This window comes from Caloenas nicobarica, chromosome 31, assembly GCF_036013445.1.
Source record: "Caloenas nicobarica isolate bCalNic1 chromosome 31, bCalNic1.hap1, whole genome shotgun sequence".
In the NCBI taxonomy this organism is placed as follows: Eukaryota; Metazoa; Chordata; class Aves; order Columbiformes; family Columbidae; genus Caloenas; species Caloenas nicobarica.
In genome coordinates, this window is record NC_088275.1 from 1337630 (window position 1) to 1352115 (window position 14486).

Genomic DNA, 14486 nt, shown 5'->3' on the forward strand with positions numbered 1-14486 from the left:
GTGCGGGGCCCCCACAGCCACGGCTCTGCCGGTGGGTGCTGCCGGCTCCCCTCTGGTGCTCACCCCAAATTGTGTTTGACGCTCAACACCGCGCAATGGAACATCCTGCAGATCAGCACCGTCCCATCTCGCCTCTGACACGGGAAGCTGCTCCAGGAGGCCCCAGGGCCCAAAGGCAAAAGACAAGGGGCAGATAAGGGGCAGCAGCTTCACCTGGACCCCACGCGCACCTTCCAGTCACCCCCCGTGGAAATGTCCCCGCTGCTGCCCAGCAAGGTCACCGTGCGAGCGTCACGTCCCTTAGGGAAGAGGATGATGCCACCGGTGTCCTCGTGGTCCAGGAGATCTGCGGGAAGCTGCGAAGGACTGGACGGGTGCTGGCACCAAGGAGAAGTGAATCTTCCAAATACCCACCGGAGGGACCAGAGGACGCGTCCAGCTTCAGCCACCCCAACCCAGCACCTCCCCGGGTGCAGCACGTTGCTGCGACAACATACGTTTGTTTGGGATAGAAAAAGCACAAATAGCCGCCAAGTTTCCCTATAAAACATGTGTCTGCAGGAGCGCATGCAATAAAGAAGGAGCAAAGCCGACAAGTGCCAGACTCTTGCCGGAGGACCCAGAGGCATCTGGCACAACCAGGGTCCTGCCCGAGGGATCTGCAGAGCCCCGAGCGGCTCCTTCCCCACGGCCGGCGTTTGTTGGCCCCGAAACCGGCCTGAAAGGCTGCGCTGAAATGAGACACGGATAGGTGCAGCTGATGCGCAGAACAGTTTTATTGGTGTTTAAAGCAGAACGCAAAGCAGAGCAGCGCCAGGGAACAGGCCCCTCTCTCCAGGATCCTGCACCTCGTGCTCCTTGGCCGTGTCTCGGTCGCCCCGAGCCGGGAGCGGCTGCCAAGAGCTCGTGCCGGGGGAAGAGGCTCCAGGAACGACCCGGCTGAGCAGCGGGAGCTCGGCCGCACCGGGCACTTGGCTGCCCTTGGCCTCGCTGTGCCCCAGCGTCCTTGTCACCACTCTGCTGACCCAAACCCAGCTCACGTTAGCAGAACCCGAGACCCCAGACCCAATTACCCCGCGCTCTTCGTTAACGGCCGCGCTGGAGAAGAGCGAGGAGGAGGGAGCCTGGCCAGGGCGCCTAGGGAAAGAACTCGGTGGTGGCGTCTCCACAAGGGAAGTGGATGTCCTTGGCCAGGCACGGCCCGCAGGGCTCCCTTCCAAAATCCACCAGGAAGTCCTTGTTCACGGTCAGGCCTCCTCTCTCGGTGTCCACGTCGATCAGCAACATGACGGCGCCTTCCCTGCCGGGGGACACGAGCGCGGCCGCTCCAGCCCAGCACACTGTGCCGGAGGTGCCGGCACAGGGATGCGGCTCCGGGAGACCCGCGGTGGCTCCAGCCCCGTCAGCCCGAGCCCCCGACGCTCTCCCCGGCAAAGCCCCGGCCCTGCAGCTCTGCGCCGGCAGCAGCTGCCCCAGCACAGCCAGAGCCGCTGGGACTCACCTGCCCGGGAGGTTCCACCCCAGGGAGCTGCAGGGACGATGTCGGGACAACCTATCCCCCTGCAACCCCGGCCAGCCCTTGTCCCCCCAGCCCGGGTGCCGTTCCCATCGCTGGCCATACCCAAGAGGCCCCTTTGCCCCAACCCCTCCTCACCGGACCAAGTCGGGGTAGAACTGCTTGTCCCAGGCGCTGTACAAGGAGGTGGTGACGTACAGCCTCTTGCCGTCCCGGCTGAGCTGCAACCGGCTCGGGCCGCCGTACACCCTGCGGCACTGCAGGCACAGCAGAGCGGGGCTGTCAGCGGCTGGCACCGGGTGCTGAGCCCCGCGGGCACCGCCACAGAGCCGCAGCCCAGAACCCGGGCAGCTCCAGGGGCCGCGGGGGCACTGGGGCGGCCGCGCTCACCTTGACCACCAAGGGCTCGGGCTGGCACTTCAGCTCCTCGTCGCGGCACACGGCCACAGGCCCGCAGCGCACGATGCTGCCTCCCACAAAGACCTGCGAGCGGGGCAGAGGGGCCGTGGCACCCGGTCCTGCCCAGGGACCCGGCGCTGCCGGCCCTTCTGCCCCCGCCTCACCTGTCCCACCAGCCGGGGCTTGCAGCCCCTGGACAGCTCGTACTGGCGGACGTCTCCGTGCCACCAGTTGCTGACGTACAGGAACCGGTCATCCGGGGAGATGACGATGTCCACGATGAAGGCTGCGGCACAGAACCAGCGGCTGCAGAGCCCCGCGCCCGTCCTGCTGTCTGTCCGCCGTGTCCCCAGCCCGGCAGAGCCGCCCCAGCGCAGCAGCTCCAGCCCGGGGGGTGCGCAGCCCCCAGCCCCTCCCGGCAGCCCCCCCGTGTCCCCCCGCACACGGCGCCGGGAGGACGCGGCCGCCCCCGCTGCGGCCACACCAACCTGGCATCCTGGGCATGATCCAGCCCGTCACCTCCTTGGCCGGGATGCAAATCACCTCTTCCACAGCCCAGTTGTCTCTCTGCACGGGGAACACGGGCAGCGCGGGCTGAGCCCCCTCTGTGCCCCCAAACCCCTCCTGCCGTCCCCAGGCCGGGGCTCCCCGATTGCACAGACACTCGCCTCGCACTTGTAGAAGCGGTAGATGACGCCGCTCAGGGCGCAGCTGACGTAGCCCTCGGCAGCGTTGCGGTTGTGCAGGAATTTCACGCTCAGGGGCAGGGAGTCCTCCCCCAGGTCGATGCACTGGATGATGCTGCGGCACGACAAGTTCCACACGTAGATGTGGCGCCCGAAGATCCCTGAGGGAAAGGAAAACCAAGTCACGAGAGGGAGATCTGGCGCAGGGACTCGTCCCTCCCCAAAACGCCCGGACACGGGAATGGCCACGGCAGTGACCGGCCAGAACGGGCAGAGAAACAGCAGCGGTTTTGGAGCAGAGGGAGAGACGAGGAGCTGCCGGGATCTGGGGCGGACGCTGCCCGTCCTGTGGGTGCCTGGAAAAGGGGCGTCTGGGGAGAAATTTGCCCGTCCCCTCCCTCCCAGCCCATCGCACCTCACGTCCCAGCCCCTCAGGCATTCTGGCTCAGCACCCAGGTTCCCTCACCTTTGTTGTAGTCGTCGGGGCAGAACCCGCATCCCACGATTCTGGGGGCGATTCCGGACGAGCTGATCAGGACGTTGTGGCACGGCTGGAACCAGAACTCGTACCCGAACTGGGGAGCCTCGCACTCCTTTTCCCAGTTGCCTTTCAGCTCAAAGGTCTTTCCGTCCAGCACCACAAACCCACCTGCCGCACAAAAGGGGACGTGTGACAAACCGCGGGCTGTGCCACCAACCCAGCCCCTGTGTCCGCAGGGTCACCGGGGACAAAGCACCTTTGGAGTTGCCGGCCGGGTCTCCCACGTTGGCGATCAGGATGTCACCGCACGGCAGCTGGCGGGGGACGTTGAGGTAGCCCTTGTCGCACCTCCAGTAGACACACTCAGGATTGATGATCTGCAAAAGGGACACACAGCGCTCAGGGTTCCACCGCTCCGCTCCTGTCCCGCTCCCCGGCACAGTTTGCAAGCGCAGATCTCACACCGTCCCCGGCGCCCACAGGAGTTTTCTCCCCAAGGGCCCCCACATGCTGGGGCTGCTCCGAGGACAGGAGCCCAGGAGCCCTGAGCTCCCTCTGCACAGCACCAAGAGCAGCGACCACGACTTCAACAGCCCCTCTGTCCCCTCCCGGCCGGGGGACACGGGGTGTGCGCGACTTCCAGCCACCAGAACAGAGACAGGACGGCGAGGATGCTCAGAGCCTCCCCGGCTGGGAGGGACAGAGGGACCCATGTCCCAGCTCCAAGCGCGGAGAGGAGATGGACACAGAACCTTCTACCCGGGACGGCCCCAGAAGCACCAGTTCCCAACTCCTTCCCAGGAACTCGTTGCCGAGTCCCCCCCGGCATACCTTGCACAGCCGGGGAGTGCGGCACTGAGACCCCACATCCACCACGTAAATGCGGGAAGAAATGAAACCAGGCACAATCAGCTTGTTCCATCGCGTGCCGCCATTCTCGCAGCAGCCACAGGGATCGCTCAAGCCGAATGAATGCAGCTCGTCTCCGCGGTTGGGCATGTACAGGCAGTGGATCACCTAGGCGGTCAAGGCAGAGTTAGGCTGGGCTCAGGGCTTGGGGGACACGGGGACCCTCGTGCTGCACGTCCTGCTCTCTCGGGGTCTCCGCTCGCCCGGGTCTGCTTCTGCCTCCAGAGAGGGGGAGATGCTGCTCCCGGCCCCGGGCTCTGTGCGAATTCCTCGCCCCGTGCCGCTCAAATTGGGACAACCGGGTGCGCGCAGAAACGCCGATTATCGCCCTGACACAACCATGCGCTGCTCTGCAAGCCCCTCCTGAGCCCGGAGCTCACGGCGGGTTCAGGACTTTCAGAAGCCGCTCCTGGCTCTAAAGTGCATTTTCTGTGAGCTCCTGTAGCGATGGGCGGCTGGGCTCAGATCCACCCCTGTGCTGGGGACAACCCGACCTGCGGCTTCAGAGCCGGGAAATGCCGGTTTCCTGTGCGGGTGGCCCCGGGTTGGCTCAGAGCACAAGAGAACGGCTCCGAAACGGCAGCACGAGAGCAAGAGGCAAAATTCTGCAAATTGCTGGAGCTCCCAAAGCCCCGACTCAGCGGGAGCATCTCCCTGCGGAGCAGCACCCACAGGTGACCCCGAGCCCCAGAGCTCCCGGGCAGCACCGAGATGCTCTGGAAGTGAGTTGGGAAGTGAGTCAGAGCCGCCCCATCCCCGGGACAGCAAGAGGGGACGATCAGCCAGAGCCGGGCACCCAGAGCAGAGCGGGACAGAGGAGCCGGCGCGGGGGGACACGCGGAGCCGGCAGCGGGTCCCCAGAGCCCACGCTGGCAGCAGTACCTGGCCATAGCAGGGCGAGCAGGGGTCAAGGTCGACGGTGGCCAGGAAGTCGGGCTGATCGATGCACGTGTTCCTGTAGGTGCAGGTCACGTAGGCGATCTCCTCCCGAGGAACTGCGGGAGAGAAGCTGCTGTTAGACCCGCCCGGAGCCGCACGGGGCAGGAAAAGCTGCCGCAGCCTCACAGAGAGCGCTGGGCTGATGCTCGGGGCACTGCAAGCTCCTCCTTGCTCAGGGCCGCCTGCCCGAGCCCGGTTCCGATCCTGACCCAGGGGCAGCAGCGCAACGGCCGTGGGTCCCCACAGAGTCACCGTTTGCTCCGGTTTGGAAGGGGCTCGGCAAACACGGGGGATTCCTGGTGGTCTCGCTGCCATGGAGCTCCCTCCCAACCCACCCAGTGCTCAACCTGCTCCGGAGGACTCGCCTTTCACAATGTCCTGGCAGACCTGGAACTGCTGGCATGGAACTTTACATCTGTCTGCTGTGGGGAGAAGAGAATGATGTGAGGAACGGCCCCGGCCTTGGAAGGTGCCGATTCTGAAGGTTCCATCCCGCCCCATGGAGCTTCTGCCCTCCGGCTGCCAACAGGGACAGACGGAGCTGCCCTCAGCTCCACGGCAGGACGGACGGACCAGCCTGGGAAACACGGCAGGTTCTCGTCTGCATCAGCCCCAGCTCTGCTGTCCCGCAGCACGGAGAGACACAAACCCGGTCCCGTGGGACCGGGTGTCACTGGGTGTCTGCAGAGGGAGAAACCCGGTCCCGTGGGACTGGGTGTCACTGGGGGTGTCACCCCTGGTCCCCGTGGGCCTGGGTGTCCCCAGGGGGACTCTGCGCCCCTGGCTGGGCCCAGGCGGTGGCCGCGGTGGCCGCAGCATCTCTCACCCATGCTGGAGCTGCGGGTCCCTCTGCTGCGAGCGGAGCTGCTGGCGCTGGAGCTGCACTCGTGTCGGCCTCGCCAGAGCGGGGTGTCTGGGGCCACGGCTGCTCCCGGGGAACCTTATATCCCAACGCAGGGGTGGGGGGACAAGGCGAAGCTGCCCAGGGAGGAGCCGTCGCTCCCCAGCGTTTGGGAGGTGCCAGCCCAGCGCCGCGGCCAGTTTCCGCCTTTGCCAACCGCCAATCTGGGCCAGAAATCTGCTGCTCCGTGCAGGTCTGTTCCTCAAACGCCATCTCCCGTATCTGATCCCGGGCTCTGCTGCTCCCCGTGGGCTCCGCTCGCTCCCAGGCCTCACGTGCCAGCCCAGGAACAAGCTCAGCGAAGCCATTGCCGTCCCCGCGCTGCTGCCGCACCGACGTGCCGAGGCTGCAGATTCCAGGGAGGGACGAGGAGCCCAGCGAGATAATGGCCCCACCAGCCGCCTCCTGGCAATTACCCGCGGTGGACACGCCGAGGCCACCAAAGGCAGCTCCGAAACGTGGCCCCTGAGCCAAGGCACGTCCCTGGCTCGGGCTGAGCTCCAGCATCTGCTCCACGGACACCCCGGGGCTGGCACCGGTTCCGCACAGCGCCCGGCACCAGCGTGGCCGAAATGGGAATAAACCGCCCCAAAACCCCCCGGGAGCAGCAGAGCCCCCGTTCCAGGGCCTGAGGGGTTGGAGAGAAGAGCTGACACTGGGAGAGATCCCCGAGCGCCGCGGAATGTGAACGAGCATCGTGTCTTGTGGCAGAACCGCTCCATCTGTGGGCAAATGCCACGGGAGGAGTGATCACCCCACGCAGGAACATCCACCAGCACAGAACCCCGGGAGATCCTGATCAGAGGAGCCGCCTGTCTCACCGGGGCTGTGACAGTCGAACAAGCCACCGATGGATGTTCTGCCTTCACGTTCGTGGTGGGATGAATAGAGACTGACCAGAAACTCATACACGGGAGCGGAAAACGAGTCTTTGGAGTGGAACCGGGAATGTGCAGGTATCTGCTCAGCGTGTGTGTCCCTGGTTTGTATTCTCATCGCCAGCAGCAAAGTCACCCGCTCCAGTCCCGTGTGTCACAGGCTGGACTCTGATCCCCGTGCTCGCTCCTCGGGCACTGGCTTAGGCCGGGCTTAGGGCAGAGCCGGGAGAGCAGCAGCAGGTCGTGCTCATCCCCCCGGCTGCTGCTGCTGCTCCGGTGCCGGGAGGAGCCAGGGCAGGAGCTGATCCAGCAAAAACTGTGCTGCCAAAACCGTGATTCACTGCCCGCTTCCCCGCAGCAGGGCCCTGGAGTCACGTCTCATCCCCGGCGGCTGAAACCCCCACCCCCCCCGAGGATGTGGGTTTGGGGCGGTGGTGGGAGCCGCCCCCGCGCTGGCATGGGGTGGTGCTGAGCTGCGCTTTAATTAGCAAATTTAATTAAATTAGCAAACCCCACAGCCAGGTTTGGTGAAGGGTGCCAAAGACGTCAGCAGGGAAAGCCAAAGAGGACGACTGGCAAACTTCAGGAATGAGTGGGAGCCTAACGAGCTGCTTAATTAGCAGGTGCAAGGAGAAGGTGCAGGGAGACATGCACACGGCGACGGCAGGAGCACAACGGCACCCGCTGAGCACCGACGTCGCGGCAAAGCAGCACCGAGCAAACACGGGGGATCGCACTGAAGTGGCTTCCAGGTGCGTTCTGTCCGTCCTTTGTGTATCTGAAAGTCAGCCCTGCAAACACCAAACGGAGCTGCATCCTCAGTCTGGCTCGAGCATCCTTCCCCAGGCACTGTGCTCTGGTCCATGGTGCCCAGAGCTGGTGTTGGGGTGATGGTGCATCTGCCAGCTGGGAAATGAAACTGCTGCTCTCTGCGGCAGGAGCGAGAACGAGCCTGCGCTAAATATAAAAAATACCAAAACAAACAAAAACCCGCAAACAACTGCCCCCCCCAAACAAACAAAAAACCACAAACAAACAAAACAAAACCCCAACAAACATTTTTTTCCTTTTTTACTGCCCGAAACAGAGCATTTCCCAGCTGGGCCCACCCCCTTCTGATTGCATACTAATTATTAGTGAATCTGCTTCAGCTGGGCGCCGCTCCATGGCCGCGCGTTTAAAGTGCCGCCAGGAACCAGAGAGCCACTAATGACAGCCCCGGTGAGACAGACGGGCTCCTCTGATCAGGATCTCCCGGGGTTCTGTGCTGGTGGATGTTCCTGCGTGGGGTGATCACTCCTCCCGTGGCATTTGCCCACAGATAGAGCGGTTCTGCCACAAGACACGATGCTCGTTCACATTCCGCGGCGCTCGGGGATCTCTCCCACTGTCAGCTCTTCTCGCCAACCCCTCAGGCCCTGGAACGGGGGCTCTGCTGCTCCTGGGGGGTTTTGGGGTGGTTTATTCCCATTTTGGCCATGCTGGTGCCGGGTGCTGTGCGGAACCGGTGGCAGCCCCGGGGTGTCCGTGGAGCAGATGCTGGAGCTCAGCCCGAGCCAGGGACGTGCCTTGGCTCAGGGGCCACGTTTCGGAGCTGCCTTTGGTGGCCTCGGCGTGTCCACCGCGGGTAATTGCCAGGAGGCGGCTGGTGGGGCCATTATCTCGCTGGGCTCCTCGTCCCTCCCTGGAATCTGCAGCCTCGGCACGTCGGTGCGGCAGCAGCGCGGGGACGGCGATGGCTTCGCTGAGCTTGTTACTGGGCTGGCACGTGAGGCCTGGGAGCGAGCGGAGCCCACGGGGAGCAGCAGAGCCCGGGATCAGATACGGGAGATGGCGTTTGAGGAACAGACCTGCACGGAGCAGCAGATTTCTGGCCCAGATTGGCGGTTGGCAAAGGCGGAAACTGGCCGCGGCGCTGGGCTGGCACCTCCCAAACGCTGGGGAGCGACGGCTCCTCCCTGGGCAGCTTCGCCTTGTCCCCCCACCCCCGCGTTGGGATATAAGGTTCCCCGGGAGCAGCCGTGGCCCCAGACACCCCGCTCTGGCGAGGCCGACACGAGTGCAGCTCCAGCGCCAGCAGCTCCGCTCGCAGCAGAGGGACCCGCAGCTCCAGCATGGGTGAGAGATGCTGCGGCCACCGCGGCCACCGCCTGGGCCCAGCCAGGGGCGCAGAGTCCCCCTGGGGACACCCAGGCCCACGGGGACCAGGGGTGACACCCCCAGGAACACACGGTCCCATGGGACCGGGTTTCTCCCTCTGCAGACACCCAGTGACACCCAGTCCCACGGGACCGGGTTTCTCCCTCTGCAGACACCCAGTGACACCCGGTCCCACGGGACCGGGTTTGTGTCTCTCCGTGCTGCGGGACAGCAGAGCTGGGGCTGATGCAGACGAGAACCTGCCGTGTTTCCCAGGCTGGTCCGTCCGTCCTGCCGTGGAGCTGAGGGCAGCTCCGTCTGTCCCTGTTGGCAGCCGGAGGGCAGAAGCTCCATGGGGCGGGATGGAACCTTCAGAATCGGCACCTTCCAAGGCCGGGGCCGTTCCTCACATCATTCTCTTCTCCCCACAGCAGACAGATGTAAAGTTCCATGCCAGCAGTTCCAGGTCTGCCAGGACATTGTGAAAGGCGAGTCCTCCGGAGCAGGTTGAGCACTGGGTGGGTTGGGAGGGAGCTCCATGGCAGCGAGACCACCAGGAATCCCCCGTGTTTGCCGAGCCCCTTCCAAACCGGAGCAAACGGTGACTCTGTGGGGACCCACGGCCGTTGCGCTGCTGCCCCTGGGTCAGGATCGGAACCGGGCTCGGGCAGGCGGCCCTGAGCAAGGAGGAGCTTGCAGTGCCCCGAGCATCAGCCCAGCGCTCTCTGTGAGGCTGCGGCAGCTTTTCCTGCCCCGTGCGGCTCCGGGCGGGTCTAACAGCAGCTTCTCTCCCGCAGTTCCTCGGGAGGAGATCGCCTACGTGACCTGCACCTACAGGAACACGTGCATCGATCAGCCTGACTTCCTGGCCACCGTCGACCTTGACCCCTGCTCGCCCTGCTATGGCCAGGTACTGCTGCCAGCGTGGGCTCTGGGGACCCGCTGCCGGCTCCGCGTGTCCCCCCGCGCCGGCTCCTCTGTCCCGCTCTGCTCTGGGTGCCCGGCTCTGGCTGATCGTCCCCTCTCGCTGTCCCGGGGATGGGGCGGCTCTGACTCACTTCCCAACTCACTTCCAGAGCATCTCGGTGCTGCCCGGGAGCTCTGGGGCTCGGGGTCACCCGTGGGTGCTGCTCCGCAGGGAGATGCTCCCGCTGAGTCGGGGCTTCGGGAGCTCCAGCAATTTGCAGAATTTTGCCTCTTGCTCTCGTGCTGCCGTTTCGGAGCCGTTCTCTTGTGCTCTGGGCCAACCCGGGGCCACCCGCACAGGAAACCGGCATTTCCCGGCTCTGAAGCCGCAGGTCGGGTTGTCCCCAGCACAGGGGTGGATCTGAGCCCAGCCGCCCACCAGGAGCTCACAGAAAATGCACTTTAGAGCCAGGAGCGGCTTCTGAAAGTCCTGAACCCGCCGTGAGCTCCGGGCTCAGGAGGGGCTTGCAGAGCAGCGCATGGTTGTGTCAGGGCGATAATCGGCGTTTCTGCGCGCACCCGGTTGTCCCAATTTGAGCGGCACGGGGCGAGGAATTCGCACAGAGCCCGGGGCCGGGAGCAGCATCTCCCCCTCTCTGGAGGCAGAAGCAGACCCGGGCGAGCGGAGACCCCGAGAGAGCAGGACGTGCAGCACGAGGGTCCCCGTGTCCCCCAAGCCCTGAGCCCAGCCTAACTCTGCCTTGACCGCCTAGGTGATCCACCGCCTGTGCATGCCCAACCTCAGAGACGAGCTGCATTCGTTCGGCTGGAGCACTGTCTGCGGCTGCTCCGACAAGGGCGGCACGCGATGGAGCAAGCTGATTGTGCCCGGTTTGATTTCTTCCCGCATTTACGTGGTGGATGTGGGGTCTCAGTGCCGCGCTCCCCGGCTGTGCAAGGTATGCCGGGGGGGACTCGGCAACGAGTTCCTGGGAAGGAGTTGGGAACTGGTGCTTCTGGGGCCGTCCCGGGTAGAAGGTTCTGTGTCCATCTCCTCTCCGCGCTTGGAGCTGGGACATGGGTCCCTCTGTCCCTCCCAGCCGGGGAGGCTCTGAGCATCCTCGCCGTCCTGTCTCTGTTCTGGTGGCTGGAAGTCGCGCACACCCCGTGTCCCCCGGCCGGGAGGGGACAGAGGGGCTGTTGAAGTCGTGGTCGCTGCTCTTGGTGCTGTGCAGAAGGAGCTCAGGGCTCCTGGGCTCCTGTCCTCGGAGCAGCCCCAGCATGTGGGGGCCCTTGGGGAGAAAACTCCTGTGGGCGCTGGGGACGGTGCGAGATCTGCGCTTGCAAACTGTGCCGGGGAGCGGGACAGGAGCGGAGCGGCGGAACCCTGAGCGCTGTGTGTCCCTTTTGCAGATCATCGATCCTGAGTGTGTCTACTGGAGGTGCGACAAGGGCTACCTCAACGTCCCCCGCCAGCTGCCGTGCGGTGACATCCTGATCGCCAACGTGGGAGACCCGGCCGGCAACTCCAAAGGTGCTTTGTCCCCGGTGACCCTGCGCACACAGGGGCTGGGTTGGTGGCACAGCCCGCGGTTTGTCACGCGTCCCCTTTTGTGTGGCAGGTGGGTTTGTGGTGCTGGATGGACAGACCTTTGAGCTGAAAGGCAACTGGGAAAAGGAGTGCGAGACTCCCCCGTTTGGGTACGAGTTCTGGTTCCAGCCGTGCCACAACGTCCTGATCAGCTCGTCCGGAATCGCCCCCAGAATCGTGGGATGCGGGTTCTGCCCCGACGACTACAACAAAGGTGAGGGAACCTGGGTGCTGAGCCAGAATGCCTGAGGGGCTGGGACGGGAGGTGCGATGGGCTGGGAGGGAGGGGACGGGCAAATTTCTCCCCAGACGCCCCTTTTCCAGGCACCCACAGGACGGGCAGCGTCCGCCCCAGATCCCGGCAGCTCGTCTCTCCCTCTGCTCCAAAACCGCTGCTGTTTCTCTGCCCGTTCTGGCCGGTCACTGCCGTGGCCATTCCCGTGTCCGGGCGTTTTGGGGAGGGACGAGTCCCCGCGCCAGATCTCCCTCTCGTGACTCGGTTTTCCTTTCCCTCAGGGATCTTCGGGCGCCACATCTACGTGTGGAACTTGTCGTGCCGCAGCATCATCCAGTGCATCGACCTGGGGGAGGACTCCCTGCCCCTGAGCGTGAAATTCCTGCACAACCGCAACGCTGCCGAGGGCTACGTCAGCTGCGCCCTGAGCGGCGTCATCTACCGCTTCTACAAGTGCGAGGCGAGTGTCTGTGCAATCGGGGAGCCCCGGCCTGGGGACGGCAGGAGGGGTTTGGGGGCACAGAGGGGGCTCAGCCCGCGCTGCCCGTGTTCCCCGTGCAGAGAGACAACTGGGCTGTGGAAGAGGTGATTTGCATCCCGGCCAAGGAGGTGACGGGCTGGATCATGCCCAGGATGCCAGGTTGGTGTGGCCGCAGCGGGGGCGGCCGCGTCCTCCCGGCGCCATGTGCGGGGGGACACGGGGGGGCTGCTGGGAGGGGCTGGGGGCTGCGCACCCCCCGGGCTGGAGCTGCTGCGCTGGGGCGGCTCTGCCGGGCTGGGGACACGGCGGACAGACGGCAGGACGGGCGCGGGGCTCTGCAGCCGCTGGTTCTGTGCCGCAGCCTTCATCGTGGACATCGTCATCTCCCCGGATGACCGGTTCCTGTACGTCAGCAACTGGTGGCACGGAGACGTCCGCCAGTACGAGCTGTCCAGGGGCTGCAAGCCCCGGCTGGTGGGACAGGTGAGGCGGGGGCAGAAGGGCCGGCAGCGCCGGGTCCCTGGGCAGGACCGGGTGCCATGGCCCCTCTGCCCCGCTCGCAGGTCTTTGTGGGAGGCAGCATCGTGCGCTGCGGGCCTGTGGCCGTGTGCCGCGACGAGGAGCTGAAGTGCCAGCCCGAGGCCTTGGTGGTCAAGGTGAGCGCGGCCGCCCCAGTGCCCCCGCGGCCCCTGGAGCTGCCCGGGTTCTGGGCTGCGGCTCTGTGGCGGTGCCCGCGGGGCTCAGCACCCGGTGCCAGCCGCTGACAGCCCCGCTCTGCCGTGCCTGCAGTGCCGCAGGGTGTACGGCGGCCCCAGCCGGTTGCAGCTCAGCCGGGACGGCAAGAGGCTGTACGTCACCACCTCCTTTTACAGCGCCTGGGACAAGCAGTTCTACCCCGACTTGGTCCGGTGAGGAGGGGTTGGGGCAAAGGGGCCTCTTGGGTATGGCCAGCGATGGGAACGGCACCCGGGCTGGGGGGACAAGGGCTGGCCGGGGTTGCAGGGGGATAGGTTGTCCCGACATCGTCCCTGCAGCTCCCTGGGGTGGAACCTCCCGGGCAGGTGAGTCCCAGCGGCTCTGGCTGTGCTGGGGCAGCTGCTGCCGGCGCAGAGCTGCAGGGCCGGGGCTTTGCCGGGGAGAGCGTCGGGGGCTCGGGCTGACGGGGCTGGAGCCACCGCGGGTCTCCCGGAGCCGCATCCCTGTGCCGGCACCTCCGGCACAGTGTGCTGGGCTGGAGCGGCCGCGCTCGTGTCCCCCGGCAGGGAAGGCGCTGTCATGTTGCTGATCGACGTGGACACCGAGAGAGGAGGCCTGACCGTGAACAAGGACTTCCTGGTGGATTTTGGAAAGGAGCCCTGCGGGCCGTGCCTGGCCAAGGACATCCACTTCCCTTGCGGAGACGCCACCACCGAGTTCTTTCCCTAGGCGCCCTGGCCAGGCTCCTTCCTCCTCGCTCTTCTCCAGCGCGGCCGTTAACGAAGAGCGCGGGGTAATTGGGTCTGGGGTCTCGGGTTCTGCTAACGTGAGCTGGGTTTGGGTCAGCAGAGTGGTGACAAGGACGCTGGGGCACAGCGAGGCCAAGGGCAGCCAAGTGCCCGGTGCGGCCGAGCTCCCGCTGCTCAGCCGGGTCGTTCCTGGAGCCTCTTCCCCCGGCACGAGCTCTTGGCAGCCGCTCCCGGCTCGGGGCGACCGAGACACGGCCGAGGAGCACGAGGTGCAGGATCCTGGAGAGAGGGGCCTGTTCCCTGACGCTGCTCTGCTTTGCGTTCTGCTTTAAACACCAATAAAACTGTTCTGCGCATCAGCTGCACCTATCCGTGTCTCATTTCAGCGCAGCCTTTCAGGCCGGTTTCGGGGCCAACAAACGCCGGCCGTGGGGAAGGAGCCGCTCGGGGCTCTGCAGATCCCTCGGGCAGGACCCTGGTTGTGCCAGATGCCTCTGGGTCCTCCGGCAAGAGTCTGGCACTTGTCGGCTTTGCTCCTTCTTTATTGTATGCGCTCCTGCAGGCACGTGTTTTATAAGTAAACTTCACAGCTATTTGTGCTTTTTCTATCCCAAATCCGTCTTGTCAAAGCAACGTCACATTGTCATCACCCAAAGCAACTGTGGGGTGTCTGTAGGGCTGACTTTAAGATATGTAAAGGACAGACAGAACACACCTTGGAGCCGCTCCAGCGCAATCCCGTGTTTGCTCGGAGGTGCTTTTCCACAACATCGGGTGCTCAGCGGGTGCTGTTGTGCTCCTGCCGTCGCCGTGCGCGTGTCGCCCTGCACCTTCTCCTTGCACCTGCTAATTAAGCAGCTCGTTAGGCTCCCACTCATTCCCGAAGTTTGCCAGTCGTCCTCTTTGGCTTTCCCCGCTGACGTCTTTGGCACCCCTCACCAAACCCGGCTGTGGGGTTTGCTAATTAAATTAAATTTGCT

General features: G+C 64.9%; 2 protein-coding genes across 2 annotated transcripts; one reads left to right on the forward strand and one right to left on the reverse strand.

The window, feature by feature from the left end:
- Positions 1 to 830: 830 nt before the first annotated feature.
- LOC135999934 (methanethiol oxidase-like) lies at positions 831 to 6338 on the reverse strand. Its single transcript, XM_065653509.1, has 13 exons — positions 6107 to 6338; positions 5757 to 5870; positions 5278 to 5352; positions 4874 to 4986; positions 3914 to 4099; positions 3339 to 3459; positions 3068 to 3250; positions 2584 to 2762; positions 2404 to 2482; positions 2080 to 2201; positions 1907 to 1999; positions 1655 to 1773; positions 831 to 1300 (listed from the first exon to the last, which is right to left on the reverse strand). The coding sequence occupies exons 1-13, from the start codon at positions 6336 to 6338 to the stop codon at positions 1138 to 1140; spliced, it is 1779 nt and encodes a 592-aa protein (XP_065509581.1). The 3' UTR covers positions 831 to 1137.
- Positions 6339 to 7357: 1019 nt separating this feature from the next.
- LOC135999935 (methanethiol oxidase-like) lies at positions 7358 to 13723 on the forward strand. Its single transcript, XM_065653510.1, has 14 exons — positions 7358 to 7461; positions 8224 to 8477; positions 8714 to 8827; positions 9280 to 9354; positions 9646 to 9758; positions 10528 to 10713; positions 11168 to 11288; positions 11377 to 11559; positions 11862 to 12040; positions 12142 to 12220; positions 12423 to 12544; positions 12625 to 12717; positions 12851 to 12969; positions 13324 to 13723. Exons 1-14 carry the CDS (start codon positions 7358 to 7360, stop codon positions 13484 to 13486), a joined length of 1905 nt encoding a protein of 634 aa, XP_065509582.1. The 3' UTR covers positions 13487 to 13723.
- The last annotated feature ends 763 nt before the right edge of the window (positions 13724 to 14486 follow it).